At 41.9% G+C, this 17769-nt stretch overlaps 1 protein-coding gene across 3 annotated transcripts in view; it reads left to right on the top strand.

The window, feature by feature from the left end:
- The window catches only part of LOC144007166 (uncharacterized), a 33601-nt gene extending 16154 nt beyond the window's left edge, over positions 1-17447 (top strand). For 2 of the 3 annotated variants that reach the window (XM_077506556.1, XM_077506548.1), the window contains one exon: positions 15660-17447. In XM_077506556.1, the coding sequence (XP_077362682.1) occupies positions 15660-17137 (1478 nt within the window). In that variant the 3' untranslated portion in view covers positions 17138-17447. Of the gene's footprint in view, positions 1-14814; positions 15569-15659 lie in introns of those variants that run through there. The other variant, XM_077506565.1, reaches the window with a different exon arrangement.
- Positions 17448-17769: the final 322 nt, after the last annotated feature.

Genomic DNA, 17769 nt, shown 5'->3' with positions numbered 1-17769 from the left:
ACAATCTACAAACGCTGAAATTCTAAGAAAAAAGAAGAAACACATGTACGTAACGTTCAATAAAGATAACAAGGTGTGTTTTGCTCTGGCGATAGCATACTTATTGGATGAAACATTAACGACGGATCAAGCAAATCAAAGGGCTGTCTTTTTACACGAAAGCGTCGGTCTACGATGTGAAACGGCCGTTAGTCTATCGGACGTACATAAATTCGAATAATTTATTAAACGTAAGATTGTAGTCTTGTATAGAAATGATAGCTGTAAACCATTGTCTTTTTTTGAAACTCAATATCCGAAATCAGAGGATGCTTTGTTTGTGATTTTGTTGGGGGAGCATTTTTATGGAATAAAACGAATCGAATGTTTTATCGGAAATACATATTTCTGTAGACAATGCTACAAAGGGCACGAAAACTGGAATACTCATTACTGCGCGGGGCATTGTAATATATGTCTTAATTCATTATGTAAAGAACAGCCGATAAAACTTATTTATTGCCAAGATTGCAATAAAACTTGTTTAAATAACGACTGTTATGTTAAACATAAAAAGCCGAAGGAAACGGTTAAGAGTAATTGCGACACGTACAAAAAATGTCTTAAATGCGGATTTTCTATATACCATAAATTAAACGATAATTCCTCAAAACATGTTTGTCCTCCAACCCGCTGCGTGGTGTGTGAGGAGATCCTGTCGGATAATGACGAGGCGATAGTCGATCCTCATGAATGCTTTATGCCGACTTTAAAACAGGCCCCCGTGTGTAAAATAATAATCTACTATGATTTTGAAACTTACATAGATCAGGACGGAAACCATAAAGCATACCGTGTCTGTACAAAATCGGGAGTTTTCGAAAAACATTGGAGAGGGACAGATTGCGTTGAACGATTTATTGACTATTTTAGAAACCCGCGTTTTAAGAACGCGACCTTTATCGCTCATAATGCTAGAGCCTTTGATTCATACATCTTAATCAACAAAATGATCGAGTTGGGTATTACCCCCGAAATTATTATGCAAGGTAGCAAAATTATCTGTTTTACAGATGTACATTACAAACTGCGATATATCGATTCAATAGCTTTTCTCAGTATGGCCCTTAATAAAATGCCTACTTCTATGGGGTTTGAGGATCAAATGAAGGGGTACTTCCCCCACTCATTTAGTTCCCTAAAGCATTTAGATTATGTAGGCGTTTATCCAGACCCAAAATATTATGGCATGGAGCGCATGACAACCCCCCAACGATCCGAATTTTTAAAATGGTACGAGAAAGCATCTAAAGGCGTCTTTAATTCCGAGGAGGAATCTTTAATGTATTGTAAAAACGATGTAAACATTTTAGAGATGGGCTGTGAGCGATTTAGGGAGGAGTTTTTAAATAGTACAGGTGTAGACCCTTTTAACGCTATAACAATCGCATTGGCGTGTATGAAGGTTTTCAGAACTAAATTTCTACATCCTAAAACTCTAGCGATTAGTCCGTCAGATCATTATAATCAACGGGTTAAGACATTCTCGCGCGACTCGATCCAATATCTAATGTGGGTAATGCATAGTCAAAATATAGACATAAGACGCTTTAAACGGAGGCGAAGTTAAGATCGGGCAATATTATGTCGATGGTTATGCAAATATAAACGGTAAGACCTGGGTATTTGAATACCTGGGATGTTTTTATCACGGATGTGTTGAATGTTTTGACCCTGCCAAGATTTGTCCGATGACTAAGAAACCTTTCGCAGAAAAATTAGAAGCATGCGAAAAGAAAATGCGCAATCTGATTTACAAACACGACGTACATCTTATTGTTATGCGCGAACACGTATGGAAGGAAATGAAGCGTTCTGATCCTGAGATAAGAGAGTTCTTGCGTAATTCAAAATTCCCTGAACCTCTTGTAGCACGCGACGGGCTTTTTGGGGGGAGAACAAACGCCTTTGTTTTGCGTTATGCAGCGGCGGCTAACGAGCGCGTTTTGTACGTGGATGTTACTTCTTTGTATCCTTTTGTCAATAGCACCTGCTCATACCCTCTGGGTCATCCTCGCATTATTTATAAAGATTTTGGAGATCCGAGGCAATACTTTGGTTTTATCAAAGCCACAGTCAAACCACCGAGAGGGCTGTACTTTCCGGTACTGCCCTATAAATCTACTAAAGGTAAATTGATGTTTACACTGTGTCGCACCTGCGCAGAAATAAACAATCAAAAAAGCGAATGTAAGCATAACGATGAGCAAAGAGCGCTGTCGGGCGTGTGGGTGAGTTTCGAATTCATCAAAGCGCTCGATTTAGGGTACACAGTGTCACAAATTGACGAAGTATGGCATTTTGATAAGACGAGTAATGACATTTTTAAACGATATATGGACTTTTCTCAAGGGAAAACAAGAGGCTTCCGGCTTTCCCTCTCACGTCATCAGTGAAGAGGATAAACAACAGTATATCGGCGACTATCACAAAAATCAAGGTATTCAACTCGAAGCTGCTAAAATAGCATTTAATCCGGCAAAAAGACAGGTGTCTAAATTATGTATGAACTCTCTCTGGGGCAAATGCGGACAGCGTGACAATTTAAATAAAACAGAAATTGTTAATAATTCTGATCGTTTTTTCAATCTATTATTTTCAGGGGTGTACGAAGTTAAAGGAAGGCACCTTTAATTTTACATGTATGGCTTGATTGGCAGTAAATAGTTAGTTTAGCTACGAAACATGCATAAGAGCTGAAGAATACACCCCAATATTGATTTATGTAACTTTTTTCAACATAGAAGTACTTCCGTGTTGGAACGCCCTCAAGTGGTGATGTAACAAGTGTGTATACTCGCTTGGCGAACAGTAGTTCACGCAGACAGAACGACGAGGCAGACACAAACGTCACTTATGCCTTACTGTATTGCAAAATTTTGCAAGGTGTCGTCAAGGAAAAACCTGCGAGGAGCACACTGGTATGTTATCCCCAAAAAAAAAAAGACTATTTGCGTAGAAAATGGCTTGCTAAGTGCTGTCGACCTCCCGGCAAGGACAAGCAGGCGCGGACGTTATGTTTTATTAGCTCGTAAGTTGTTTATAGTTCACAAATTGACCATGTTCATAATCTTATTTTAACCAAAAATTTATTGAATGTGGATTAGTGTCATTATCATCGGCATGTGCGACGTACTACATTTGTGTTCTGTCCCGCTGTTCTTCCTGTGGTGCATTCCAGTTTCATTTGCATTTCTATTAATTTCGTTCGGATCCCAACCATTGATAACCAGCCTAGGTAACGGCGTCTCGCATTTCCTTACTTCATTTTGTCTATAAATAAACACGGTTAATACACAACCTTCTTGCAAGCTTTCGTTTACATCATCGGGACGCTACGCAAAAAAAGAAAAAAAAAACAGCTGGGGGAGGTTGGGCGCTGTAACGACGATACATATAATTTTACTATTTTTTTCTTTTTCCTGAAATAGTTTGTCAGTTCCACACGTTTTGCATTGCTCGTGCTGTGTGTCACTTTACCTGTTGGATATTGGCTCCTCCAAGACTTTTCTTCTTCACATCTTTCATCGCAACCAAAGCTATCCTGAGAATGTCTATTTAGTATTGCCATGTTGAATGTCTCATGTTCCATGATGCAGTTGAGATTGTCCGCAAGGAACCGATCCTCGATTTCTTTTATTTCCAGACAGCACACATTCATTAGCGGATTGTCCATTCCTGCAGCTCCCGCACGAGCAACACTCGCCCACCGCCTGATTCACTCGTTCATTAAAGTTTATTTTGTGCCCGAAAAGACCATCTGGCGCCACAACTTTCACATCCAAGGCAGACTTTCCTTCGGTAGGGTTATTTTGTCGTGTTGGCTCGAAGCGATAAGGTTTAATCCTTCCGGGTTTGACGCTAGATGCACGGCTGCGTTGCATAGCGCTTCCATCGTGTAGCGTTTACACACTAGTGACGTAAACATCCGGGTTATTTAGTCACGTGTCACAAACATGCCGGCGTTCGATTCATTTTAACATCGGTTTAAAAGTTATTAAATGTACATAAAAAAATAATCACGTCACCAAATTAATTATTGAAAAAGTAGCAACTTTTTGCTGCTAAAAATGGATCAATAAGTAAAGTGTCCCTTTAAGTTTTTCCATTTCCTCAATGACCGAGTCTCGCTGATACAGTACAATTACAACCAAAACTGTCAAATACCTTCTGCCAAGTCAGCTAATATTTTTGTAGCATGCATGACCACCACTTACGACCGCATGTTAATGTACGCGTATCTGGAAAAGCTACAAACTAGAGTGTTATATACAGACAGTCTAATCTATTCGGTAAAAGAGGGTGAGGACGTGCTTCCTATAGGCGATTTACTCGGACAATTGACGGATGAACTTTGTGGCGATAGTATCCAAGAATTTGTCTCAACGGGACCAAAGAGCTACGCGTACAGAACCAGGGATAGCGGGAAAACTGTAATGAAGGTAAAAGGTATCACCCAAAATGTTGACGCATGTCAACGCATTAATTTTGACAGCATCAAGGATTTGGTGGAGGGATACATTAGTACCGAGGGGGCGCGGTTAGATGTTATCAGCACCCCCCAATTCAACATTATACGTGATAAGAAGGGCTTTCATCTGAGAAACAGCTCATTTATGAAAAAGTTCAAAGTGGTGTACGACAAACGACGTCTGCTATCCGATGGTTATACTCTTCCATTCGGTTATTAAAGCGATACTGTGTTTTATTTGAGGAGGGGAAAAAAAAAATGGAAATGACCCAAGTTGATTTTGATCCGAGATTGCAAGTACCTTTTTCTTGTCTGATATCCGGGCCTAGCGGATGTGGTAAAACCTATTTTGTTAAAAGTGTTTTGGAAAATTGTGAACATGTGATGCAAAGATCCCCTGAGAATATTGTATTTTTTTTTTCATCTAACCAAACGTTGTATGATGACCTTGCAAAAGTGAATAAAAAGATTAAATTTGTGCGTGATTTGCCCGAGTCGTTTGATGATGAGAATCTGTTTCCGAGCCATCAGAGCCATCTGGTCATCCTGGACGATCTTATCTTCCAGGCATCCGACAATCCCAAGGTGGTAAAAATATTTACACAGTATAGACATCATAAAAATATGAGTGTTATATTGTTGACGCAAAACATTTTCCATCAAGGCAAATACAGTAGAACAATCAGCCTCAACACCAATTATATGGTATTGTTTAAAAATCCTCGTGATAAATTACAAGCTAGTATACTGGCTAATCAAATATTCCCTACAAAGAAAAAATATTTTCTAGAAAGTTTTGAAGACGCCACGAGAGAAGCTCACGGCTATTTATTAGTAGATTTAACTCCAATGTGTTCAGAATCGCTTCGCCTGCGCGCTCAAATACTACCTCATCAATTCCCTGTAACGTATATCGCTAAAAGTGGAAATGTCGAAGCTTTTAAAAAAAAATAAATCGCTATTGCAATCTCTCTGCAAAGCGATCCCTAAGAAACGTATTGTTATACTACGCAAAGCCCCCGATAGTCTAATTAAAGCGCTCTGCGAGATCGCTTTGAATCTATTAAAAGGACACATACCTCTAAATCCTTCTCAGTATAAGAAATTGAAGAGACAAAAGAAGTTTATCCGAATATTGGCGGATAAAAAAAAAGTCTGAAACATAAAAGAGCATCGCTCATTCAAAAAGGTGGATTCTTGCTCCCTCTACTGGCCGCAATCGCACCCATCCTTGGAAGTCTAGTAGGGGGTTTAGTCAATAAATAATACGTTATGAGCTTGAAAAATACTCAGAAAATGTTTCTAGTCTCTCCGCGTGAAATGGAACGTTTCAGCAGACCCGCACCGACCATCCGTGACAAAGACGCAAAGATGAGAGATATACTAGAAGATGTTTCGTTGGACCAATATCAAAAACTTAAAATGTATCAAGCTCTAATGCAACGTTATTTAGGTCTCCTTAAACAAAGAGACGCGGAGCTAACCCCAACGATGTTAACTAAACCTGAAGAGAGTCGCAAGGTAAATAATAATAATAATAATGATAATAATGATGATGATGACAAACGAGGACGCGCCGATATATTCTATTCTATTCCGGCCCGACATCGTAAAAACGCCGAATATATTTTGGGAAAACTGGCCCACCGCGGGAAGGTTTGGAACCCCCGAGGCGAATTTATTTTAAAGGGTCAAGCCATTAACGGATCTCACATGAGCGATTTACTCAGCTATCTGACCGTAAACGGTAAGAAGATAGCCGGTCGCGCCCCGCGAGGATGGATGGATTTTTTACACCTGCTTTATGAACTCAATATACCGGAGACTGCCGTTTCTAACCCTTACGCCAGAGAACAGTTAAAACGTCTAAAAAACAATCCTGCTATAACGGCCGAAAGTGATGACGTTGAAAAAAAGAAAAAGAAGAAGAAAAATCGCCCTACGATTAAGTGGGAGGGATTTTAATAACGTAGTATATTATTTTATAAATGTATACCCATGATAAAGAAAAACGTACGTACGACTTTGTATCTTTTTTATATGAATTTTATTAAATAAAAAAAAATTTTTTTTAAAAAGACGTTACAGACAATGGCATTTTTTAAACTCGCTGAGAGAACACGTCGTCAGACCGCCGCGACACGTCATGGGAACCGTCGCTCGTCTTCTAAAGAATGCGGAAACTAATGCATCATTTCCGCTTACGTCATCGGTGTAACACTTTAATACGTAAAGGAGGTAGAAAAAATATATATATATTTTTTTCTCGTAGAAAAAAGTTTCTGGCCCGTAACAGTTGATGTGCCTCCTTATATTAGTGAAAAGGCAGCTAGAAGGAAGGTGGGAGGGGTCTTGGTGGTGGGGTAATGAGGAGGGGGCACGGTGGCGGTGGGGTTCAATTGACATAAGGAAGAGAGAGAGAGAGAGAGAGAGAGAGAGAGGAGGAGTCTTGGGGTAATGAGTTTTTTTTTTTTGTTTTTTTTTCTAAAACGGCCGCTATTCAAATATCAAGGGTTTTTTCGTTCCTACAAAATTAACCCATTGACGACAAGAATTAAAGAGCTCAGTAATCTTTGCAGATTCTTTAAGACGTATCTTTTCATCCCACTCACATAATGGGATGGTAAGTAGTCTATAGAACACCCCGCATTCAGTATTAAAGCATTCTAGCGTTAGATAAAAATGATCATGATTCTTACATTTATCTAAAGGGGCCATGCAAAGCCCTTTCTCCTCATCCTCATCCTCATCCCCCAAACTCTGTTCCGCATTCTCATCTTGCTGTTGTTTCATTACATGATGATCATATTCTTCGTCTTCCTCTTCCAACGTTTTCATTACACGAGGTCGTGTGGTGGTTTCACTGTTCAGCATATTACAATGTTCAATCATCACTCTAAAATACCATCGTCCAAAATTTGAAGTACGTGATAGCCAAGTAAATATTAATTCCCCACCTTCTGTATAAGAAAGAATAAAATCTCTTATGACTTTCGGGATAAGTTCATTCAGCACGGCCCAGTCATTAGAATTCAATGTAAACGGACCGTTTGGAAAAATATTATCATTCCCATCATATTCCATGAAAAGGGAAACCTCTCCGATTTTATAATAAAATCGATACCCCCAAGAAGTATTTGCATCCAGGGCCCAGCGTACTTCCAGCGTCTCCTTTGTAGGGCGTTGAAACTCCGTAAAAAGAGCTGCTGCGGTCCAATTCTTGGTTTTAAAGAATGTCTCACTTGTAATGTCACAAAAGTTTCCATAATCATGTTCTCGAGTCTCTCTCTCTCCCTCCAGATCTCAAGGTACGAATGTGTTCACGTCAAATTCACTCTTACAAAAATCTCTGTATCGAAAAGCCCCTCCGACATATTTTTTTTCTTTTTTTTTTAAAAAAAAGAGTCGACCCTTCGTCATTCTTTTTCATTCTTTTATTCATACATCTTATTCCAATATAAGTCTGTTATTGAGTTTGTGTATGTGCGCGCGCGCGCGTATGTTTTTTAACATCTGGAAGGAAAAAAAAAAAAAAAGATCATCCGCATCACCCATACACACACGCCTTCTTCTAAAGTCATAAAACAATCGTCACCCCCACCTATTTTTTGTTTTTCTATCGCTTTCGCTAACCATATGCGAACAAGGAGGAAAGTCATATCTCCTTTTAAAATATGACAAAGATCTCGCTTTTTGACCTTGACACCCCCCAATTCCTCTCTCTTGGGATGAATCATATCGGCCTACCACGACGCTTCTTACATTTTTATCAAAAGCGGTCCTATATAATCTCCGGGGGGGGTCCTCCCCTAGAGGATTATCACGCTCGATTCCTTTTTCATCGTGCTGCACAGGACATGCATACAGCCAGACGGTCCCCCCTCCTCAGCCATTTCCTTCCCACCACCCCCCACCCTCCCCCCATCCACATGTTGCACAGGAACTCACTGGCACACAGGCACACACCTCTTCATCTCTTTGAAATCCTAACCCTAACCCTCATTTTTATCGTTCCCTTTCATCCTACGTCATTAAAAAAAAGTCTTTGATCGTGACCTCTTGACCTCCGATCCATCATTTTTATCGTTCCCTTTCATCCTACGTCATAACAGGCCTTTGATCGTGACCTCTTGAACTCCGATCGATCATTTTTAGCGTTTCATCCTACGTCATCAAAGGACATCAAAGGACATCAAAGCGAATAAGGCCATAAATCAAAATTTGATCGCGACGGACTAAAAAGGCATTGCTTCTCTCTCTCGTGTCCCTTCCTGTTGATTTGACGCCACTTCTGGGTCACTTCCTGTTCATTTTAAGCCATTCCCGGGTCACTTCCTATTGAAATCAGGTCACTTCCTGTTGAAATCGTGTCACTTCCTGTTCATTTGATGCCACTTTTGGGTCACTTCCTGTTGATTTTAAGCAATTTTCGGGTCACTTCCTGTTGAACTCAGGTCACTTCCTATCGATTTTAGGCCATTTCTGGGTAACTTCCTGTTCAAATTGGGTCACTTCCTGTTGAAAACAAGTCAGTTCCTGTTGATTTCAGGTCACTTCCGGATCACTTCCTATTGAAATCAGGTCACTTTCTGTTGAAATCATGTCACTTACTGTTGATTTGACGCAACTTCTGGGTCACTTCCTGTTCATTTTAGGCCATTTCCGGGTCACTTCCTATTGAAATAAGGACACTTCCTATTGAAATCGTGTCACTTCCTGTTCATTTGATGCCACTTCTGGGTCACTTCCTATTGATTTTAGGCCGTTTCTGGGTAACTTCCTGTTCAAATTGGGTCACTTCCTGTTGAAAACAAGTCAGTTCCTGTTGATTTCAGGTCACTTCCGGGTACTTCCTATAGAAATCAGGTCACTTTCTGTTGAAATCGTGTCACTTCCTGTTGATTTGACGACACTTCTGGGTCACTTCCTGTTCATTTTAGGCCATTTCCGGGTCACTTCCTATTAACTCATTCACTGCCTTGGACGAGTCAGTTCGTTAAAGTGAAAAATAGCGCCCCCTGCCTTTGACGAGTTAATTCGTCAATCCCTTTTTTTTTTTATGGCAAGCTGCGGATAAAAGTCTGGGGCATCAGATGTGTGATTTTCAAGGTTGTAGCCTATTTACTTCCACCACTAGATGGCAGCACTGCCTTGGAAGTGAGCTTATCCAACGTGAAGCACCAGCGGAAGTTGAGGAGCGGAGCAGAGTGGAGCATATTAGCATAGCAGAGCATATTAGAATAGCAGATCAAGCATTATGTCTACTTTTAGACAGCTTACAACTGGAGGAGAGTTTGTTAAAACCAAAGTCCAGCCAGAAACGTAGAGGATCGTCATCTTTGAACGATAATGACGATCAAAGAAGGGAAAAGATGACGTTGAGGAGCAAGGTACCACGTGTGCAAAGAGAGCTGCATGTTAGTCAACCCGTGAGCTCACAAGGCAGTCAGGAGAAATCTGTTGCTGCATCCATCGATTCCACTGAATGGACGGACACGTCATGCGACTCATCGGATGAGTATCTGCCCACAAAAACCCCTGACTGGAGCGAAGACTCGGACACATCGCAGAGTAGCGATGACGGTGAGAGCTAACGTGCTAACTCGCTAACTTTGCCTTTACTCGCGATCTCCTCGTCTTTCCGTTACATGCACTTCATTTATTACACTGTTGCCACAGTTGCCATTACTAACGGCTGTACAGATGATGCATTTTATTGCTGTGGACGTAAATGTGTTGCGATGATGAGCTAACTTGCGCGATCGTCAAATTTAAACCCATCTTGTACGAGTTGTGTTTTTCTGTCGATGTGGGTGGGGATAAAAATGTGATACGGAGTACAGCATTGATGCTAGAAGGACTAGTTAGTCTTATTTATTGTTCTTCTTTCAGTGATCGACATCTGTGCATGTATATAAAAAGCTAGACTAAGTCAAGCAATGAGGAGAAAATGACTGGTGTAAATTGAAGGGTATAAAAGGGCAGGAAAATGTTTAGCAAAGGAAAAAAAATCCAGGCAGCAGTAAAAATCATATGCTTCTATTATTTACAGATTGGCCATCCACCAGTCGGGTCTCACCGATTGGCAGAGCAAAGAGAGGGAAAAAAAATAAAAAAATCCGCAAAAAACTATAGCAATAAAACAAAAAGTAATCTTTTGATTCTATGTTTCACAGCAGGTACATCCAGAAATACTGCGGCTGCTTTGTGTGGGGCTAAGAGAGGTAAAAACGTGTTTAGTACAAATCACACCGCATCAATAAATACAAATTTCATGGTATTTATTTTTCTGTAATTTATAGTTGGATCATTGAACCGTAGTGAGGATCAATCCTGGAAGCAGACACACTGGAGGCCCAAAAGGATTCGCTTCACCGCTAAGCCCGGACCCCAGGGCTCTGCTGCGGAGCTGGAGTCAGACCTGCCGGTGGATTTTCTCGAGCTTTTCATCACCAATGAGCTGCTGCAGCATATTGTTGATGAGACAAATGCCAACGCGCTTGATTCGTTGCAGGAAAACCCCTGTGGACTTCCATACAGTAGAAGTCACGACTGGAGGCCACTTACTGTAGAAGAACTCAAAACCTTCCTTGGCCTAAGTTTCATTACAGGGTTCATCAAGAAACCTTTCTTGGAAGACTACTGGAGTGTAGAGGAATTTGAGAGCACACCTTTTTTTGGACAAACAATGTCCAGAAATAGATATCAAATTATTTGGAGGTATTTACACTTCAATGGCACTACACATGATTCATCGGACAAAATGCACAAGGTCCGCCCAGTCCTGGACTATGTAGTGGCCAAATTCAAAGATCTGTACACGCCAAAACAAAACATTTGTATAGATGAGGGCATGATGACGTGGCGTGGTCGGCTCTCCTTCAAAGTGTACAACCCCCAAAAACCCATCAAATATGGGATTAAATCATACATTCTTTGTGATTCTGAGACTGGCTACTGCTTCAACTTGATGCCATACATCGGTGTATCCCATACCCTGCCTGACATCGTTTTTACACTACTTGACCGCCTCACAGGTCAGGGATATACCCTGTTTATGGACAATTTTTATAATTCCATTGGCCTCTGTGAGCGTCTTCTTTCAGCAAAGACGAACGTGTGTGGGACACTCGGAAAGAACCGTGGGGAGCCTCAGCTCATAAGAGAGGCAAACAAGACAAGCTTGGGGGCAAATGGCAAGCTTGTCTGTCACAATGAGAAGGTGATGGTTGTTGCATGGCAGGACAGGCGGACTGTCAAGATGGTGACGACCTGCCATCAAGACAGGACGCATCCTGTGGAAGTGTGGCAGGAGGGGAACAAGGAGAAAGTCACCATTCTCAAACCGGAATGCGTTGCGGAGTACGATGCTTCAATGAATGGGGTGGACAAACTAGATCAAAACATTGTTTATTACCCCTTCCTCGGGCGCTCTGTAAATTGGTCAATGAAGTTTGTCACTTATCTTTTTCAATTGTGCATGTTCAATGCACATGTTCTATACAGAGTCAAAAACCCACAGAAGCCTGCAACCTTACTTGCGTTTATAAAAAAGGTTGTTGTTTCATGGACCGTGAAAAAGCAAGTTGGACAGGGTGATGATGAGCAAGCTGTGGGGAAACAAACAAGGGCCCCATATATGAAAGACCCGGAGACGAGGCTTGATGGACAGTTGGGCAGGCATCGGCTAGAGAAGTTGGTGCCCACCAGCAAGAAGTTGGTGCCAACAAGGTGTCGGGTGTGCCAGCGAAAAGGCCTAAGGAGGGAGACCACCATGTGGTGTGCATCTTGCCATGTACCCTTGCACCCAGGAAGCTGCTTCACATCATACCACACCAAAAAACAATACACATCATAGGGGCGATACACATTCTCTCACATGCACACGCACACATGCACACATACACCCACACACACTTGTAAATAGTTGAAAGTTCATACAAGCAGTGCGCACCCACATACTCGTGCATTTTTCCCACTTGTATATGTAGTTCAAAGTTTTTTTGTTTTGCTACATCTGAATTGTCAATAGTTAATAATAAATTTACCATAAAAATACATTTATCTGTGTTTTTTATGTTGTTGTAACGAAGGAAAGGACTGTTCAGATGTTTGAGATGCCACAAAAGCAGAGAGTATTGGCATCAAAGTCAAAATTTTACTCAAAAGGAACCTTTTCACAAAAAGCTGTTTTTCTCCGTTTTCTAGTCAAAAACAGAAAAATTGGTTAAACTTAGTGTTGTTCTATTGCGAATAACTAGAGAAGGGAGAATGTTAGAAACTTATTTTTTTTTTAAATGAAAGAAGAGGGTTTAACCTTTCCTTTGGTGGGTTCCATGTTTATATACCTATAGAGCAAAATATTCTGTGGGCCTTCAAAAATGAGTCAAAATCCTCAAAAATGGCTGGCAAGCTGAAGCTCGCTTTTCTGAAAATGGCTGGCAGTGAATGAGTTAAAATCAGGTCACTTCCTGTTGATTTGATGCCACTTCTGGGTCACTTCCTGTTGATTTTAGGCAATTTCTGGGTCACTTGCTATTGAAATCAGCTCACTTCCTTTTGAAATCAAGTCACTTCCGGGTCACTTCCTGTTGAAAACAAGTCAGTTCCTGTTGATTTCGGGTCACTTCCGGGTCATTCCTGTTGAAAACAAGTCACTTCCTGTTGAAATCAGGTTATTTCCTACAAATGGTGTAAAACACAAGTTATGACCATAGACTTTACTTTGTCCAGTTGACAGTCATTGCGATTTAACAAACATCGCCACCTGCCCTTTAATCTACCAAATGCGTGTTCCACGGTGATTCGGTCTCTGCTTGTCTTGTTGTTGTAAATTAACTGCTGCATGGTCAGCCTGCCGTTGTCATTGAACGGCTTCAGCAGTCAGCTCTTAAGTGGATAGGCAGCATCACCAAGCAGGTAATACCCAACGTTGTGTCCATGTATGTTTTTTGTTTCTTGAGGGTATAGCAAACCTCTGTCAACAACCTCGTGATTGACATGATACCATCCATCCATCCATCCATCTTCTTCCGCTTATCCGGGGTCGGGGCGCGGGGGCAACAGCTTCAGGAGGGAAACCAAGACTTCCCTCTCCCCAGCCACTTCGACCAGCTCCTCCGGTGGGATCCCAAGGCGTTCCCAGGCCAGCCGAGAGACATAGTCTCTCCAGCGTGTCCTGGGTCGTCCCCGGGGCCTCCCACCGGTGGGACATGCCCGGAACACCTCCCCAGGGAGGCGTCCAGGAGGCATCCGAACCAGATGCCCGAGCCACCTGAGCTGGCTCCTCTCAACGCGGAGGAGCAGCGGCTCGACTCCGAGTCCCTCCCGGATGACCGAGCTTCTCACCCTATCTCTAAGGGAGAGCCCGGACACCCTGCGGAGGAAACTCATTTCGGCCGCTTGTATCCGGGATCTCGTTCTTTCGGTCACGACCCACAGCTCGTGACCATAGGTGAGGGTTGGAACGGAGATCGACCGGTAAATCGAGAGCTTTGCCTTTTGGCTCAGCTCTTTCTTTACCACGACGGACCGATACAGAGTCTGCATCACTGCAGACGCTGCACCGATCCGCCTGTCGATCTCCCGCTCCATCCTACCCTCACTCGTGAACAAGACCCCAAGATACTTGAACTCCTCCACTTGGGGCAGGATCTCATCCCAACCTGAAGACGACACTCCACCCTTTTCCGACTGAGGACCATGGTCTCGGATTTGGAGGTGCTGATCCTCATCCCAGCCGCTTCACACTCGGCTGCGAACCGCTCCAGTGAGAGTTGGAGATCCCGGCTTGAAGAAGCCAACAGCACCACATCATCTGCAAAGAGCAGAGATGCAATGCTGAGGCCACCAAACCGGAACCCCTCAACGCCTCGGCTGCGCCTAGAAATTCTGTCCATAAAAATTATGAACAGAATCGTTGACAAAGGGCAACCTTGGCGGAGTCCAACCCTCACCGGGAACGAATCCGACTTACTGCCGGCAATTCGGACCAAACTCTGGCAACGGTCGTACAGGGACCGAACAGCCCGTATCAAGGGGCCCGGCACCCCGTACTCCCGAAGCACCCCCCACAGAACTCCCCGAGGGACACGGTCGAACGCCTTCTCCAAATCCACAAAACACATGTGGACTGGTTGAGCGAACTCCCACGCACCCTCGAGGATCCTGCGGAGGGTGTAGAGCTGGTCCACTGTTCCACGGCCAGGACGAAAATCACACTGCTCCTCCTGAATCCGAGATTCGACCTCCCGACGGACCCTCCTCTCCATCACCCCTGAATAGACCTTACCAGGAAGGCTGAGGAGTGTGATCCCTCTGTAGTTGGAACATACCCTCCGGTCCCCCTTCTTAAAACCCCCTTTTAAGAAGGGGGAAGTAAATGTGAAATGTAGAATGTAGGGAGAGGTAGGGTACAAAATGGGGAATTGTGGTAAGGCGTTAATTTTGGAAGTGAAAAAGAAGAGCTCATGGTGTGAATTGGTGGAATATATTGAAGTTGGAACAAAGTGAATCGAATGAAAAATGTGGAAGTAAATGTGAAATGTAGAATCTCTCATTATGAATACATTGGAAAAAACGGGAATTGCGAGTAAGGCGGGAATTTTGGAACAGGAAAAGAGCTCGTGGTAATGATTTGGTGGAATATATTGACGTTGGAATGAAGTAAATTGGATGAAAAATGTGGAAGGAAATTTTGAATCTTCCATTAAGAATGCATGAGGAAAAATTGGGTACAAAATCGGGAATTGTGGGTAAGGCGTGAATATTTGGAATATGTTTAAATTAGAAAGATGAGAATGGGATGAATCATGTGGAAGTAGGGGTCTTCCAGCCTAACTATAGTTACAAATAGGTGTTTTAATTTTCTATGTAAAAGTTGAAATGTATGCGGATGGACAATATCAACTCAACTCAATTTAGTCGACTTAGAGAGATTAAAATGGTTTTAGATTTGACCTTATATCGGCTGTCAGATTTTTAACAAGGCTAATACTTTTTTTCTTTTTTGTTTTTTGGGGATGGGCCAATCCGAGTGTGCGGTGGCCCCAAGTCGAGGTGCACTGTAGAAACAATAATGCACATCATCTCACGCTTGAAATTTGACTTGACCAACCCAAATGTGTGTTTGTCTTCTTGTGTCCTGCAGACGTCGCTGAGAAATATCTTCGTCCTGACCAAGAGGACATGAAGCCTCCGAATGTTAAAGAGGAGGAAGAACATCCTTACATCGAAGAGGAAGAAAAGCCCGTTCGTGTCAAAGAGGAGGAGGTTGAGGATGATGTCACCAAGTCACCAATGACCTTCGCCCCTTTAAAGAGTGAAGAAGATGAAGTCAAGGGTGAGAGTGAAGAGGGCAGAGGGGCGGAGCCTCCAAACAGGATCTTAAATCCTCAAAACATGATTCCAGAAAGTGATGCAGACCACTGGGGATCATCACGAGCAAAAAGTGATGACATAAGGTCCCTTTATTCTTATGCTGACTTTGATGATGATGATGATGATAATCTGGATGGTAATTATGAACGCGCTGCTGATGATAGGTCGTGTCACACTGATGACAAATCCTGCGAATGTTCTCACTGTGGGAAAACATTGAGTTCAAAAGGAAGTTTGAAAATTCACTTGAGAAGACACACTGGGGAAAAACCTTTTTCTTGCTCAGATTGTGGCAAAAGCTTCTTTCAGAAGTCAGAATTAACGATACACACAAAAACACACACTGGGGAAAAACCTTTTTCTTGTTTAGATTGTGGCAAAAGCTTCTCTTGGAAGTCATATTTAACAAGACATACAAGAACACACACTGGGGAAAAACCTTTTTCTTGCTCATATTGTGGCAAAAGCTTCTCTGACAAGTCAGATTTAACAACACATACAAGAAGACACACTGGGGAAAAACCTTTTTCTTGCTCATATTGTGGCAAAAGCTTCTCTGACAAGTCAGATTTAACAACACATACAAGAAGACACACTGGGGAAAAACCTTTTTCTTGTTTAGATTGTGGCAAAAGCTTCTCTCGGAAGTCAGCTTTAACAACACATACAAGAATCCATAGTGGCGAGAAACCTTTTTCTTGCTCAGATTGTGGCAAAAGCTTCTCTCAGAAGCCAAATTTAACATTACATTCAAGAACACACACTGGGGAAAAACTTTTTGCTTGTACCCACTGTGGCAAAAGCTTCTTTCAGAAGTCACATTTAACAACACATACAAGAAGACACACTGGGGAAAAACCTTTTTCTTGTTTAGATTGTGGCAAAAGCTTCTGCCAGAAGTCAGAATTAACGATGCATACAAGAAGACACACTGGCAAGAAACCTTTTTCTTGCTCAGACTGTGGCAAAAGCTTCCCTGCCAAACCTGAATTAAGAAGCCACATAAGAACACACACGGGACAGAAACCATATTCATGCACAAAATGTGGGGAAAGCTTTGCTTCCACCAATTCTTTAACAGCACATGCAAAAACACACACTGGAGAGAAACCGTATTCCTGCTCAGATTGTGGAAAAAGCTTCTCTTCCATGTCAAATTTAAGAAAGCACACAAGAAGACATGGTGGGAAGGAACCATTCAGTTGCAGTGTTTGTCCTAAAAGATTCTCTTGTAAAAAAGCTTGCTGAGAGACACGAGTGTGCTGGTGAGAATGGCAGCCATCTTTGAAGCTTCAAAAAATGAAGGGAAGTGAGACTGGTGTGCTGTAAAAGTGTCAATGCATCTTAAAAGTGTAAATGTGATGCTTTCAAAACTACTCAACCTGTAAATATTAAATGTTTGCTCTTAATGTGTTTAAATGTCAATGTATGTTTTTTCTTGTACGTAATTTAGGAAGTTATTTTTGTTTGCTTTGAATGTTGTTAATGGTTGTTTGTTGATGTTTGTACGTGTTGTGTATTTGCTTGTGTAAAGCACATTGATTTGCCTTGTGTATGAAATAGAAATAAAGCCACCTTGCAATTTTCCCCAAATAAGCGTCGACAATACGTTCAGACACACAAAGCCATCTGTGATTAAAAAATTTTGTGGAACAGTGTTATCACTGAAATGATTGACGCAAATGTCCTACTCTTTGTTGCTATCTCAACCACCACAGCTCCGTGCTAGCTAACACGCCATATGCTAGTGCATTTTGCACATTTTATCTTTCTATGTAACAATTTTGACATGATTAGCATACAATATTCAGATGACATCAGAACAAAATTGTGTCCATACCTGGTTTTGATTCTTTCATTTTGCATGTAGTAATATAATT

This window comes from Festucalex cinctus, chromosome 1 (assembly GCF_051991245.1).
Source record: "Festucalex cinctus isolate MCC-2025b chromosome 1, RoL_Fcin_1.0, whole genome shotgun sequence".
NCBI classification, from domain to species: Eukaryota; Metazoa; Chordata; class Actinopteri; order Syngnathiformes; family Syngnathidae; genus Festucalex; species Festucalex cinctus.
The sequence above is the reverse complement of the archived record's forward strand: the minus strand, read 5'-3'. Positions and strand labels throughout refer to the sequence as shown.